This window comes from Orbicella franksi, chromosome 3 (assembly GCF_964199315.1).
Source record: "Orbicella franksi chromosome 3, jaOrbFran1.1, whole genome shotgun sequence".
NCBI classification, from domain to species: Eukaryota; Metazoa; Cnidaria; class Anthozoa; order Scleractinia; family Merulinidae; genus Orbicella; species Orbicella franksi.
This window is the reverse complement of record NC_138147.1, coordinates 29,800,414-29,815,759: the sequence shown is the minus strand read 5'-3', so window position 1 is coordinate 29,815,759 and position 15,346 is coordinate 29,800,414. Positions and strand designations below refer to the sequence as shown.

Here is a 15,346-nt window from a genome sequence, read left to right as displayed (position 1 = left end):
ACGGGTACTCCTGTTTTCTTTGCGGCTGGACCTCGCCATAGAGGTAAATCGTCATTTTCTCGAAAACAAGTACGGTGACCTATCATTTTTTTCTGTTGTGTTGAATTGAGTAATAAATTTCTCTTTGTAAAACAAATATGGGCCAATTCTCAGTGTTGAGCAAGAAACAATCGTCGTAAAAGTGAATTTAGCAAGCAATCGTGACTATAATCATGGTGCTATTGCAAGGATTTATATGGTATAAACAAGGTGCTGTTGCTCCTAAACGAACATGGGGACCTCACATTTTTATTTCAAAATTTAAGTTCCTATAATATAAGCAGTCAATAGGCAAAGTTTGACAAAAACCTCAGTGCAGGTTCTATTTCAGTGGAGTGACCTTAATAATGAAAAGCATTATATTCGTAAGAGTTGTGCCTGCTTTGTTGAAAGAGCACAGAGGGAAGCGTTAAGAATAAGAATGGATAAAAACATTAGCAATTGTATTTAAGGGTTAAATTGTTCAGCACTACTTTGGTTATCGAAGAGACAGTAAATAAAAAGAGAAATATTGCAAATAGCACGGTAAGGTGTTAAGAATCCCAGCTGGTGGGAGGCTGACTAGTTGGGTATGACTTGATCAATACACTTGCGCGTAGTTGATCACTGCCTAGTTAGCTTAAGTGGTAGGTGCCAGACTATAGATGGGAAGGTCGCGGTTTCAAATACTGACTGAAGCACCGACCAGGGTCTTAAATCAAATCAGTTGTTCCACTTAAAGTGATCATGTTATTGGGTGGTGACTTATTCTCCTGGACCTCAGTATGCTTAATTAGAAGGGGATATTAAAGAACCCACATCACTGTTGGAAAAGAGTAGAGATCCCATAGACCCCGGAGCTGAGGTTTGGCCTGTTTCCAAAGTACTCGTGGGTAGGTGGGGTGAGACCATGAATGGACAGATCACGGCTACCAAAGGCGCCTGTACATGCTCACTTCCGATCACAACCCAAACCTGATTAATAAAGCCCGCAGGAACATACTTTTATGGAAAATGTGTTACATAAGTTTACTACCATTACTAAAACAAATTAGTATCACCCAACCGGTGGACTAATGCAAATCCTGCATTTTAATTGGCTACCCTACTAGAGGACTATCAGTAATCTACTATTAGAGGACTAGAGACTCCGAGACTTCTCCGGATTACGGTCACTTCGAAAGCCATTACCTCGCAAAACTATTTTGACCTTGCCCCCCTCCACTGAGTCATAAAGCTTAGGATATTCAGCGAAGAAAGCCACAATGGTTTTGTCTTTTGAAAGTTCTTACATTCTGTTCAGTTGTTTTAAAACGCCCGATAATCAAACGCGTGCTCTATCAACAGTGTACATGTACGGAACGTGTGCCGACACATTTTAAATTAATTGCCGATCGTAACCTGTTCACTTTGACCAGTAATTACATCACATTTGTTTATTTGGAGTTGTCCTGAATGCAGTAACCTATTGTGCGGAGTATTGTTCTAATTACAAGGGAAAGATTGGCCGAGTTGTTTTGCTGCATTCTAGCTAGCTAAATACACCGATCATCAAAAAGAGATTAAAAGAAGCCGGGGTAAATCACTTCCTAACAGGTACCAAACATTTTTTCTCCATAAAGTTTTTGATAATTGTAAAATAGTTTCTTTTCAACTTGCCGATAAAGAATAAATTTTGGTTCTCAGGAAGGTTTAATAAGCCTTCGATGGACGCTACATTGAAAAAAAAACAAAAAACTTATCCATTAGAAGCAAAACATAAGAGCTATTGAAAGAAAACTTCCTCTCTTGCATAATCTGTAAATTTAATTAATGAGCGGTTCGTCTTTTAGTTAAAGTAAACAAGGAAAAACTGTCCTGTCCTAAATGAGCCACGTTGTTTGTAAAAGAGGAGCGAAAGATTGATAAAGTTGTCCTTAGCGACAAGCACGCTTTAAATAGAATCATCATCAATCATATGAAATCAGCAGCGACAAACGAAGAGCAATAATAAGCAAGTGTTCTCAGCTCTTCAGGCCTTTCTAAATAAAGAGCTGAAAAGCAAAGAAAAAAAAAAAAAAAATACCACGAAACACATTTTACTAGGTGTTTACAAGAAGTCAATCTAGGTAAAGAGGTAATCTAGTGTGTTATCAGACAATACACCTGTCAATCATCATATTTTTTTCATAAGGAAAGAGTAAATAACATTGGCTTGCCGAGTTATTGCATTTAAAAGTTCACCTGTCGGAAGGAAACCAAATGTTGCAAATGACGACTCTTTTGGAGCGGAGATATAGCCAGAGATAAAATTCAAAATATTAATTTCTGAATTGTTCAATTCACATTTGAAATAACGATGTTTAATTCCCTGTAGATAACAAGGTATTTAAAAAGTTTATATTACTATTTTAATGCGTACGGTCGTTTTTAATTTAAAGTTACATGTAAAACCAATGCAAAAATTAAAGAACGTGTGACAAATTTCGAGTGGACTCAGGAGTAACGCAGCTTTTTTTAATTAAAAGAGTATTAAAATAACGTGCTTTTAGAAGGTTTGCATTTTCTGCACCGCGTGATATGTAAAATGTGTTTACTCGAATCAACAAACAAAACACTGGGTAACCCAAAATGAAATAATAAATTAAAAACCTGCCTTAAAACAAAATATCGATTGAAGCCAATTTTTTTGTAAAGCTACAAAAGCATAAAGTTATAAAAGAATGCTTTTCGCTTTGTAATTCGCTCAACTGTCATTCCACCATTTTAAAATTAGTTTAGTTTACCCGCCTTCTCTCCTACTCTGGCGATAATGCAATTTGTCGATGCTTGATGTTTTATTTTAATTGATTTATACAGAAGGCCAGGTGTTCTCGACATTGAACGAGTTAAAATGGCGCGTTTTGGGAATTTCGTACCCTACTGCCTGTAAAATACCAAAATATTTCCACAAGCAGTCACTGTAGAAGAGGGTATTTTTTCTTATGCGTTAAATTAAACGAAAACCAACTGACCTGGCTCAGCGCACCCAACTGAGAACTTGATTTTAATTATTAATATTCAAGACCCAACCAGCATGACAAAACAGTGATCCACGAAATGAATGTTAGCGTAATTAACAGTAAATTATTATTTCATCGCGTTTGTTTCCTCAAAGGCGGTCATAATTAGTTGGCTGAGCAGCGAAAAGGACGAACGGTGAGGGAAAGAAACCAAAAGGACAATGGTGTAACCCTTGTTTTCCCATGTGAGGAACATTTGGTAATTCATTTAATTCATCGTCAAAGCTTCACGACACAAAAATGAAACTGCACAACTCAAATCTTATCGCAATGTGCCTCGCGGGCGCTGTGATTTTGAGTTTCACTACGCCAGCAAGATCAAACCTAAACCTGCAAAGCAACGACTTCAATCAGTTTCCAATACCAGTTGGTAGGTGCAGTATTTGTTAGGTACATTTTGGATTACTTCACTACCTTTAAAACGCCATTAAAGTTATGTTAATCTATGGTTAGGTGGCACATCGATTGTTTCCCTGATTCAAGGTCAAATGACCGTGCTTTGTGATAACAAAGCGCGGTAACACTATCTAACTATAGACCTTAAGGGAAAGCTGTTGTGGATTACAAATAAAATGACATGAAAGAATATAAAACACATAGCAAAGCATGTTACAGGTGTGAATGGGGTTAGGAGACGTTTTCATGTAGCTGAGTTATATGTCATGATCACTCACTCGATCATTTTCATGCCCATGGGCACATAAGACATTGGTTATATGAGTCATTGTATGTGATGATAAAGGCTGTAGTAACAGTGTGTGTATATTTCCCTGATGTAGGGTCAAACGACGCGGACTTCGTTGTGAAATTTAAGGGTGAAATCTTTAGCTGGAAGAACCTGACTGAACTGCTCCGCCAGCACAATATCACTATACCACAGGAAAGTGAAGTTCTCGCTGAAGTGCTTCAACAGAAGGATTCCTCAGACCAATCTTGTCAAGGCAGATGTTTCATGGACGAACGGAGTGACGAGAAGAGGTGCTATTGTGATAAAGCTTGCAAAGCATACAGTGACTGCTGCTTGGACTTTCACTCAAGGTATGATTCAGCTGAACTTTGACTCCCTAGTCGGCTTAGCTTTTATCTTGAAGCGAGACCTTTAAAGTCAACCGATGTGTTTTGCATATCTTTTTAATTAAAAACTATTCTGGATCATCACTCTGCTTTTCTAACGTTTTATTAGCTTTAACTGACATCTCAGTCCAGTTTTATGAAGCAAATGACCATAAATTCTATTAGAATCCAATCAAGAGTGATGCAACTCTCTCATACTTTTTCTTGAAAGGATAATTCTATAAATGAACAGCAGTCTTTTGAGTGTTCTAATACGCACTTCTCTCATGTACGGAAAATTTCTGAATCTGACTGAAGACATCCGACGATATCTGAAGTCAAAAGAATATACTTATTTTATGGTTAGCTCCGCGTGCGGGCAAGATGAATCAAATCCTGCGCTGTGTTTGGCTACCGAGCGGGCAAGATGGAGCTATCTTGCCCGCTCGGGACTACCCGCCGTGTCCTGCAAGAAACAATTTCCCGAAAGCAATATAAAGAATAGTAAATCCTTTATTGACCAAGCTTGTTCAGTCAAGATGGCTGGATATTGGCCTCGTTCTTTTTTTTTGCGAGTTTATGGACCGAGACGGAGTCGAGGTCCATAAACTCGCAAAAAAAGAACTTGGCCAATATCCAGCCATCTTGACCTCACACCTGGGCAATAACCCATTAATCGTTACTGGCAGGCCATTAAGTATCTTCTGCACATTGCGAAGATTAGTCAGTGTCTTAGTGTGCATTATTTCGACTTAATCCGGATCACGATCAGCGATCTAATATCACTCGGATCATGGTGCATCAAGGGAGCCGAGGAATCTATTCTGGATAAGGATTTATTAGTTCCTTTGGAGTACCACACGTGATCCAAGTGATCTTGGATCACTGATCCTGATCCGGATCATCCTAGTGGAACTCATCCTAATTTTAGTCATAATAATTTTCCTCTCTATCTGTAATGCATGACTAAACTTGATAATAAAGGACTGAGTAATTTAAAACCTGTTGCATAATTGTTACTACTGAGTAGGAGACCATCATTGCAAGGCCCTCGGCGTTTTAGCACTGGTTGGTATTTAGTTTTTCACACTTATTCATTTTGTCATTTATCGTTTATTCCTAGTTGTGATCCAAATGGAAATGCCAATGATGACGATCTTCTTCAGAACGCAAAGTGTGGGGAGACCAATCCATTTTCATGGTCTGGGGTAATCATGAAATCCTCTTGCAGCCTGCCTGGAAACCAAGATATTAACGAATGCCAAACTGTTCAGCAGCTGAATATGACGATACAGAAGGAACTGCCAGTCTTTGACTGGACGCAGAATATAACATACAGAAGCATTGCTTGTGCCAGATGCAATGGTGAAGGTAACTTAACTTTCTGGGGCCTCAACATTGAGTGTCGAGGTAGCTCATGGGATGGTGGTGACATCGAGGCAGTCAAGACGTTTGTAAAAAACAATAGCTGTACATGGAAATACGCTCCATTGCCGGAACTGAAGCAACGCTACAAGTCTTGCGTGCACCCCGATACACAATGCACTGCTTCAAATCAGCTACCGGTGATGTCTGTAATCAAAGAACTGTGTTCTTCCTATTCTATGACGTTTCGGGTTTATGCAACGAAAATAGTGAAATACAGAAACCCTCACTGTGTGCTTTGTAATCCAGAAGGAAAGCGTCAACCAGGGTCCTCCGCTGGAGGTCCACCAATGCCACCTTGGTCGATCCTCGTAGATGTAAGTTCAAACATTGCTTATCCAAAAGAACCAAAGACTCCACACCCAACTGTTATAACTGGACCTTCTGCACAAGGTGACAATCTCACGTCACAGATATTTAACTGCACTTCAAATACCAAAAACTGTACAGTAATCGTGGGTGGTAAAACATGCCAGGTTGTCACTCTGACGAAAAACCAATCGACGCCTGTGAACGTTTCCTTTAACAAAAGTCGTGTAATGTTCACAACGAGAGAGCAGTTCTTAAAAGACAAGAAAGCCATGAAACTACAAGGAAATGCAGTATATGTTTTGTGTCCAGAACGTCATACTGATAAAGACCCGAAAGAAGACTCCTCAGTTCTTATTTACATCACATTGATTGGCACGGTGCTGTCGATCATTTCACTGTGTATTCTTCTTGGTGTTTACCTCATGTTCAAAGAACTGAGGAATCTCCCTGGCAAATGTCTTATCAACCTCTCGTTGGCCTTGCTGTGTTATCAAACTATCTTCCCCAGTGCTGCAAAGTCGAAAGAAATTGATGTTCTTTGTAAGGCAGTCGCCATTTTTCTCCATTTCTTCATCCTCGCTGCATTTTCCTGGATGTGTGCCATGGCATTTGATACAGCGAATGCCTTTTCAGTTAAGGGTAAGTCAACTAAACACTCAAACATACGACGGTTGAACTAAAGGTTTCAATTCGATTTAACGTGGAAGAGGTGCATGCAGCTCTTTATTAAGCGAAAGCGTTAAAATTGTTTAGAAAATATTGTTGTGATCCTCGTCTATCCCGGTTTGGATTTTCATGTAGGTATGTAATAAATAGGCTAGATTACCAACCGCTTTTGGGGAAAGGAGCTCGTTCCCCGCCCCCGAAGGGGGAAAGTAGGCCGGACTCAAGAGAGCGGCAGAAATTGAGGCAATGCATTAATGAACTTTTGAAAGTGAATTTGATCGCTTGCCATTTCGTAGTCTGATTTTCACTCACGTGGCCAGCAGCCACGCAAATTCATTAGAACAAAGCAAAGTGCTTAAGTAAGGAAATAGTTCAACTCTCACAGGGTTGTTTTAAGACACCAACATAACTTATTACGACTTTATGTGAAAACCATAATAGCACAAATACCATGCATTAGAGCCTTATCTCAAATCCGCCAACAAGTACATGGAAAATTGATCATGACTGACACAACCCCTGTTAAATCTCGTCTGTAACCATGGTTACACGAGATAGAAATCAACTCCATATGTTTTGTCATTGTTGTTTTTCCTGTGCAGGAGGCAACACAAGGAGACAACCTTCGGACATTAGGAAGACCTTCATCAAGTATTGCATTGTGGGATGGGGACTGCCTGCTGTGATTGTTGTTTTGTGCTCTGTCCTGGACTCCTCTGGAACTTTTCATTTCGGATATGGTTTGTAAATGAAAACGGGTGGAAAAATAGAAAGTCTAAATAAAAGGTCCAAGCTGGGTGTTACATATTTAAATGGAGGCAGCGTTGCCGAGTGTTTAGGGCGCCGGACTGGAAATGTGGAGTTCGCTGGTTCAAGTCTGGCCACTAGCTGATCTTGTTTAAGGGTTGACCCTAGTTCAGCTCCTCGGCTGCCTTTGTAAATAGCCAACTGGTTTGCTTCCAGTCAGATTGGGTTTAACCCTTATAACCTTATTATGTTTAATTTGAGTATTTGTTTCTGAAAGTTAATTACTCGGCCCCAATTGACTTTGTCTAATCACTGACCAATGTTAAACAAAGGCTACTTATATTTTTTGTATTATATTAGTTAGCTACAGTGTGCTTGTGCTCGCCTTTCGAGACCTAGCTTAGTCTGTGAGTGGGGTTTAGTATTACAGGACATTGATTGTATTCTCATCACAGTTATATGCGTTCCGTTTCTTGACCTTTAGGAAATGCAACCTATTGCTGGATATCAGATAAAATAGGAATGATTGTTTCCATGGTGACCCCTATAAGCCTTGCTTTGGTCTTTAACATACTGTGCTTGACGAAAAATATTTATGCCATTCGTCGCTTACAGAAGGTAAGTACCATTACAAAGAGTACAGGGGCAAGACTAGCGAGTAACCGGCCTATAAGTTGGACGGCTTTGTACTTCAGGACTGTGCTACCTTAACAGGGGATCTGCAGTGCTTTCTGCCGCACATCGTGACTTTTTTGAGCTGTGACTGCGACGTGATGGCACTCGCAAGATAGTTATGTATATTTTTCTATTGTGAGACATCGTCTCAATCTCATGTTAGACAAACTAGATGCCCATAGTCATCCTGTGGCTTACAGTTACAATTACAATTACAATAGGCCATTTTACAGTTGTGTGCTTAGTTAACTGGCCAGCGAGGCTGGAGGTGACCTTGCTTCGATACCTATCTCTGCTTTTCTCATTTCAATGCCAACTAGTTAGCATAAGAATTTGATTTACACAACAAAAGCAGTGAGGTCTGTATCAAAACAAGGTCACCTTCAGCCTTGCTGCCATTCAGAGGCCAGATCACTGAACAAACAACTGTAAAATGGCCTATTCAATATTTTGTCGCCGAAAATAATGATTCCGTTCAGCTTCGCCAAGTTCGGCTTGGCTTGCTTAGATTTGGGACATCGCACAAAAAAGAGTGGGAGATCGTGGATAATCAAAGACAAGGAAAATATCGCTTTATCGTTAAGTATTGTGGTAATCGAGGCGCGTTTCGCTGTAGAAACGTTTCTCTGTAAGAGAACCGGTGAAGCGCCTGTAAACGTTGCTGTTTTAAACAAATAACACCATCAAAGTGATTCATTCCATTTTTTGTAGGGCGCCAGCCTAGCAGCAAGCAACAGCTCCCAAGCTTCTTTGACCCTCATCTGCATCAAGCTGAGCACAGTAATGGGGCTCACCTGGATTCTGGGACTTCTAGCGAATTGGAATCAAGCTGCATTCCTACATTATCCTTCTACTGTGTTAAACAGCATGCAAGGTAATTGTCGATACTGATAACCTTTGAGGAACTCCCAACGTATCCTTGCACGATAAACGGGTTACAGCAACAGGTACCCGGTCGTTTGGCCATTAAGTCACTTGGCCCCCAACCGTTTAGCCCCCAATCAGAACTCGATTAGCCCACAATCAGAAGTCGATTAGCCCCCAATCAGAAGTCGACTTGCCCCCAACCAGAAGTCGAAAGCATTGTCTTTTTCTCTTTCTTTAAGCGTGAATGGGTGCTAATCGACTTTTGGTTGGGGGCTAACTGGCTATGGGTAAATCGACTTGGGGGCTGAACGATCTACAAGTTATTCCAGCGACGGAGAATGATTCTGATTGACTGAACGGCCCACTATATAATTTTGGTCGATTCATACTGATAAGGCAAGGAGTTTTCTATATCTAGGGACCTGAAAAGGATAAATGTCGTTAAAATAATCTATATCACTTCAAATCAGTGTGATATATTGCCCTTGGCATCGGCGTCATCTGAGATCACTTTGCTACAGCTTGATACGTCATCAGTTATTTCCAAGTCAAGTGAAGTGTCAATGATTTCACAACTTGCTAACTACAGAAAAATTTTACCAAGACTGATAGGAACTCGGTAGCTTCCGACAAAGGCAAAGAAACACGAATCTAAAAGTGGAGAAATAAAAAAACACCATACAAATGAACACGAATACAGATGTACATGTAGGAAGCTGCTTTGATGATACTCCCTTGAATTTCAAGTTAGTTTCAGTGTTATTCCTAGAATACAGATAAGATACAGATAAGATACAGAATACAGATAAGAGGTCAGTTATCCGACTTAGCTACCGAAGGTAGCGACTCTCCGAAAGTACTGGAAGACTCAAAGTAATGATGGACGTTAGGTATCCATGTTTTTCTACGTAATTTGAAACACGGAATGACTGATTTTCTACAAAATACATTTCAGGGTTTTTCATTGCGTTGTGCTTCACTACCACCAAGAAAGTGCGAGGTCTTCTCAAGGAAAGGTTAAGCAAACCGCTTTGGAATGCCACGGCTGAACCTCAGACAAGCGTCACTCGTGATAAATTTACTGGAAATGCTGCTGTCGAACCAGCATCAGGTTTGATGAACATGAACTGCCTCTCAAGGGACAAAGCGAAACAGTATACTTTTTGAAAATGTTACTCCTCTTTCTATGAAATACCGCACACAGCCACTGATATGAGAGAATTCTGTATCTAAACATCGAGGATAGCATCGAGGGAGTTGTTGAGAAATAGCGTAGGCCGAGAGAAAAGTTAGTTGTACGCGACGTTTCATAGGGAATTAGACTTAGACTTAACCCTTTGAATACTGACAAGCTCCGAATTAATGCCACTTTTAGGCAGCAAATGGCCTTTTTTGGCCAGTTTGGTCCCAGTTTGGTCCCAATCCTCGAGAAAAGTGCTTTCTAGCATGGACAGTGTCCGTTTCTTTCGGTTTGAGGACGTTTTCTAGCATTTTTAGTTGGGGCATGCGCACAATTGCAAATTTTGAGATTTAGCGCACAAGCCCGTCGCTTTCGTTGTCATTTGGGTTCTCGCTTATTGCTGTCGAGTTAGCCATACGACCACGGTTTCTGGCGATGAGAAAAGTTTGGCCTCAAAGCTCCTTTGAAAAGGAAAGAGTTGGCCAAAAGTAGCAATCGGTGGGAAGGCCATGATTTTCCTGTGTTTTGGGGGTAAAAGTTCGGTGGTTTTTTAGCTATTTAGGTTCACTTGATCCGATCTTTGTCGTTCAGGTATCATTTACAAGATCTTTTTACGTTGCATCGACTGACTATCAGAGATTTTGAGCATCACTTAAACTGATGACGTCACAAGTGGTACAAATTGCACGACAATTAAGTGGACGTATATGTCCACTTGGGGCTCAAAGGGTTAAGGACTTTCCTTAGAGAGTTATTTTGTCAAACGCGCGGTCAAACGAGCTGAGACAACCGGAGAATTGATGTCCACTGCAAGCACTTCACCGAAAGAAAACTCTCTTAGGATTCAATGAAAATTTGAACAGGTTCGAATAACGGTAACGTAATTGAGATATTGAGATGGGGGAGCTTGTACAAAAGAAAAAAAAATGGAGCAATGTTCTCTTCAGTATTGAAATCTTTCGACAGTGATAAACCAGGACCTCACTTCAAATTTTGCAACTCTTTCAGAACGTTCTATTCAGTGGATGAGAAAAATACCACAGGAAAATTTCTTTTGAAAGGTTGTTCCCCAAAAAAGTGACAGAGAAGTCCTCACGAAAATTAGCTTACAGCTTGTGGCGACATTTAACACCACTGCTGGAAATAGCGCACATGTCAATAGGGAACTTAGCAAACCGAGTGCCATAATTAACTCTCACAAGTATGAATTATTTCGTACTTAAAACTTTAGAAGACTAAAATTGCTGCAGAAAAAATCAAAGGCACTCGACTGCTTGTAGTAATAACCTTACGAGCCAATATTTAATTTTTTCTGTTCCAACTCAAAGCTGTCACTTGTGTCATGTACTGAGAACTTCCTCGTAACAACTGCAGTTTCCTTTTTTTTTAACTTTGGAAATCGACTGTCGTTGTTGTGTACCAAGGTCTAACTTCAAGTCTATATTACCAAGGCTCTAGAGAAGCGCTTTCCTCGAGATCCAACTGAACCTGGCAAAAGACAAGTCTGTACGCGTTAAGTATCCACTCGCTTGTACAAATACAAATAGCCAAGTTCTTTGGGAGGTTTCTCTGACAAGGCGACTTTCCGATCGTTGAAAATGACCCACCTAAGAAAAATGAGATGATCAAAGAAGCTAGTTAACGGTACGAAATAAATATTAAGTATTTTTTGTTTCCAAACTTGGCTTTAATTCGAGGAAAACCGTAAAAGATTAATACCGATGTAGAAATAGATTATAGGAACGAAGATAAGTCACATAAAAGCTAAGGAATATAAAGAATGTAGAAAAGGAATATAAAGGATGTAGGAATAGAATTTAGCAGTGAAAAGTACGTCATTAAAAAGGACAATTACGAATGTGGAAGTCGAAGATCGAGACGAGGTAAGATCGACCTAGTACCTTTAACACGTGCAAGCAAAACGTACATATTGCAGTAAATGGAAAATGGGTACACGGGTAATTGTAGTTTGGCTAAAATGGAGGGAAATCAGATATATGGGTTACTGACCAAGGGTGAGGTCAAGATGGCTGGATATTGGCCAAGTTCTTTTTTGTGAGTTTATGGACCGAGACGGAGTCGAGACCCATAAGCGCGTTAAAAAGGAATGAGGCCATTATCCAGCCATCTTGACCGAACAAGCTTGGTAAATAAAGGATTTATTATATGGAAAAAGAACACTATTTTCTTGCGGGACACAACGGGTAATCCCGAGCGGGCAAGATAAAGCTCTTTTGCCCGCTCACGGACCACCCATATAATAAGAACAAATAAATACCTTCCTTCTTTTAGTACGTGACAAACATAATGCCCGCACATTGTGGAGGTGCCCATGTGACTGATGAAGGCAATTAAGCGGTATTCTGAAAATTAAACAAACATAATTCAGATATGTGAAGATGGATGTATATGAAATATATTATGTACTGTTAAGGGTGTGCTGACAGGGCAATATATATGATGTTATTAAAGATTTTCCAATAGTCAATGCCAAATTAAAACTGTCTCTCCTACTTACTTCCTGATCCATCTTTGTACTGGGGTCCAGTGTCCTGGTTAGTTTGGCTCTGGCTTTCCGTAGAGTCAAGTTCGTGCGCATGACTAAATATCCAATCCGCTGCACGTTCCAAGTTATTGTCCTAAAGTGCGGGTGACAGTGGGAAATGAGAAGCGTTGATTTGAGAACTCGACAGTACGAAGGTACTAGCCTTTGTACGGAATTCTCCCTCTTCTCCAGAATCATCCGCAACTAACAACTTAAACCAGGCTTCAAAGAGGCTTGCTTAACAATTTGTGACCCAAGTCAACACTTATCGTCCGTCTTGATGTAGTCCAGTCACTGGTAACATAACCTTTTACGTAAGTTGGGTTGCCAAACAAAGAGGGAACAGGGACAAGAGACCTGGGCTTCAAAATTCAGCCATGTACATGAACGTTACGCGAGATGAGTGTGAAGTCTAGTAAACACGATTATTTATGTGGACAAAGCTAAAGCGTTTAAACACATATGCCATTCTTTTGCTAATTCATTCTTTTTTCGATGTGCATAATTTGACAGTTGCCTGCTCAGTGACCTGGCCTTTGAATGGCAGCGAGGCTGGAGGTGACCCTGTTTTGATACAGATCTCACTGCTTTTGTTGTGTAAATCAATTTGTTCTGATGCTAACTAGGTGCATTTACATGTCAAAAGCAGATAGGTCTGTATCAAAACAAGGTCAACTCCAGCCTCGCTAGCATTCATGGTTCAGGTAACTGACCACACAACTGTAAAATAGTCCATTCCTTCAAATCAAAGAAACGGTCAAATTAATGGTACGCTACGGTAGAAAAACAACAACAGACTGGGACGGATAACAGAGGGCGAACCAAAAAAAGTCAAGTTCGTTGCTCCAGGACTCCATGCAGTGCCGCAGAATAATACTCACTGTTGCTTTCAAAGCCTTGATAGCTTGAGCTTGAGTAAAGCCCATAGAAACAATCATCCCCACAGCTTCTTCATTAACAGACGCTGTTTCCTTAGCACCACTTCCTGGAACCCTCAAGGGTACGGCGAAATCTGCAGTGAGGAGAAAAGTGGGACTGTCATCGACTCTACACCTGTATCTGTATATTTTGTCCCTAAAGGAAAGGAAATCGTAACTAACCTGGGTCTTCCATGTGTTCTAAAACCCAGTTCATGGCTGGCTCTATACCTGTTACAAAGAAAAAAAAGGCATCTAAAACAAACAAGCTAAGAAACAAAACGATTCACAAGAAAATCCGATTTACGACAATCAAGTAGTACTGAGTGGGATATCTGTGAACTAGCCGTATGGGTAAGCATTTTGCCACTTCAAATAATGCATCCTATCCTATCCACTATGTAAACTGAATCATATACGTAAACTCCTTGTAAAATATTTGAAAATGAAAACCGATTTCCCCGGTTTTGCAGTTTTATTCCATGTAAAGAGGACTAGAAAAATATATATATATCAGACTTCAGAGGGATTACCATTTAATCTGCATTTTTTTTAGGTCTTCTGTAAAATTACTTATTAACTTTGTCATGGAGACTGGGATTATTCGTTTCTACCTCATTTCTGCCAAATTATTGGCTATTTCTTTAAGACTGCTATTTTTCTTTTTCTTTCTTTTTTATGTCCATATCTTACCTTGATTTTTGGTGTGATACACAGCTTTCCGACAACCTTCTTTATCAAACCCCATGGAGACAAGTTGAACAACAATACTATCATCGATCTGAATCTCAGGAGCTTCAAGAAATAATATCCAACAATTAGATTGTGAGCCAGAGATTTCTATCGCGTGATAGTTGACGAGGGCGCAGCCCGAGCCAACTATCACGTATAGAAATCGAGAGCGAATAATCTAATTGTTTTAGTATAAATCTACTAGTCGTTCAAACCTTATCTAAATCCTCTACACAGACACTTCGAAAACGCCAAGAAGCGGCCGTCGTTTTGCTAACAAGGGTACACTGCTACGCTACTCACTATCTATCACAGAATAGATAGTGAGTAGCGTAGCCAATCAGAGAACGGCATTCATGATAGAACGCTAGTAGATTTATACTGATATTTTGTAGAATTCTACTTAGTATACTAATAACGCTGACTGAAAAGACCAGTTAGTCTCAATCTGAAGTTTAACAAAGTGACGTCAGTTCTTCATGCGTCTGTCCCGTTACTGATCATAAATTTCGTCACAACATCGTCAAAGTACCTGTGGATCCGTAGACTACTTTGACAATGTTATGACGAAATTCATTGTCAATAACAGGACAGACGCATGAAAAACTGACTTCAATTTGTTTTTTACGATAACAAACTGTCAAATTGTCCGCTCTCGCTCGTTGACGCATTGCATCACAATGAAAATTAGCCAATAAACCCGCAATAATTTCTGCAGTTATCGTAAAAAACATATTCGCAAATACCAGTGAAAACATGAACTATCTACATCTCTGTGTATTGGTCCATTTTAGGCTGTAAGTATTTCACTTTACGAATTATCTGAGATTCACAGAACGGCAGTAACCAGATAACAGATACCAGTGTGAAAATATACCTGGGGGAGCTTGTTCAGCTTCTGGGAGTTCTTCTTCACACGACTGAAGTCCTGTTGCTCTTAAATGAGTTAAGTCTAGTTCTTCTAAAATGTCTATTGACACATCTGTTAAAATACACAACCATACGTCACAATGTTCTGCACTGCAAACAATTGCAATTAACAATTATTGTTCGAAGTTGAGCAAAATATCGTGGTTTGTCAGTACCGAGCACAGCAAGTAGTTGCCTGAGCCGAAACCGGCTGAAGCAACTAATTGATCTGCGAGACTGCAAGTTTGTTTACATATTA

General features: G+C 40.0%; 2 protein-coding genes across 2 annotated transcripts in view; one reads left to right on the top strand and one right to left on the bottom strand.

Moving 5' to 3' along the window:
* Positions 1-3,071: 3,071 nt before the first annotated feature.
* On the top strand, positions 3,072-10,131 carry LOC145481821 (uncharacterized). The gene is made up of 7 exons (XM_081460364.1): positions 3,072-3,429; positions 3,839-4,097; positions 5,236-6,488; positions 7,118-7,255; positions 7,747-7,880; positions 8,649-8,811; positions 9,760-10,131. Exons 1-7 carry the CDS (start codon positions 3,300-3,302, stop codon positions 9,969-9,971), a joined length of 2,289 nt encoding a protein of 762 aa, XP_081316490.1. The 5' UTR covers positions 3,072-3,299; the 3' UTR covers positions 9,972-10,131.
* Positions 10,132-10,720: 589 nt separating this feature from the next.
* The window catches only part of LOC145481842 (ubiquitin carboxyl-terminal hydrolase 5-like), a 24,199-nt gene continuing 19,573 nt past the window's right edge, over positions 10,721-15,346 (bottom strand). Inside the window, exons 23-29 of the mRNA XM_081460395.1 lie at positions 15,056-15,160; positions 14,140-14,241; positions 13,630-13,677; positions 13,411-13,541; positions 12,503-12,623; positions 12,263-12,347; positions 10,721-11,591 (exon numbers count right to left, since the gene is read on the bottom strand). Of these exons, the coding sequence (XP_081316521.1) occupies positions 11,498-11,591; positions 12,263-12,347; positions 12,503-12,623; positions 13,411-13,541; positions 13,630-13,677; positions 14,140-14,241; positions 15,056-15,160 (686 nt within the window). The 3' untranslated portion in view covers positions 10,721-11,497. The remainder of the gene's footprint in view (positions 11,592-12,262; positions 12,348-12,502; positions 12,624-13,410; positions 13,542-13,629; positions 13,678-14,139; positions 14,242-15,055; positions 15,161-15,346) is intronic.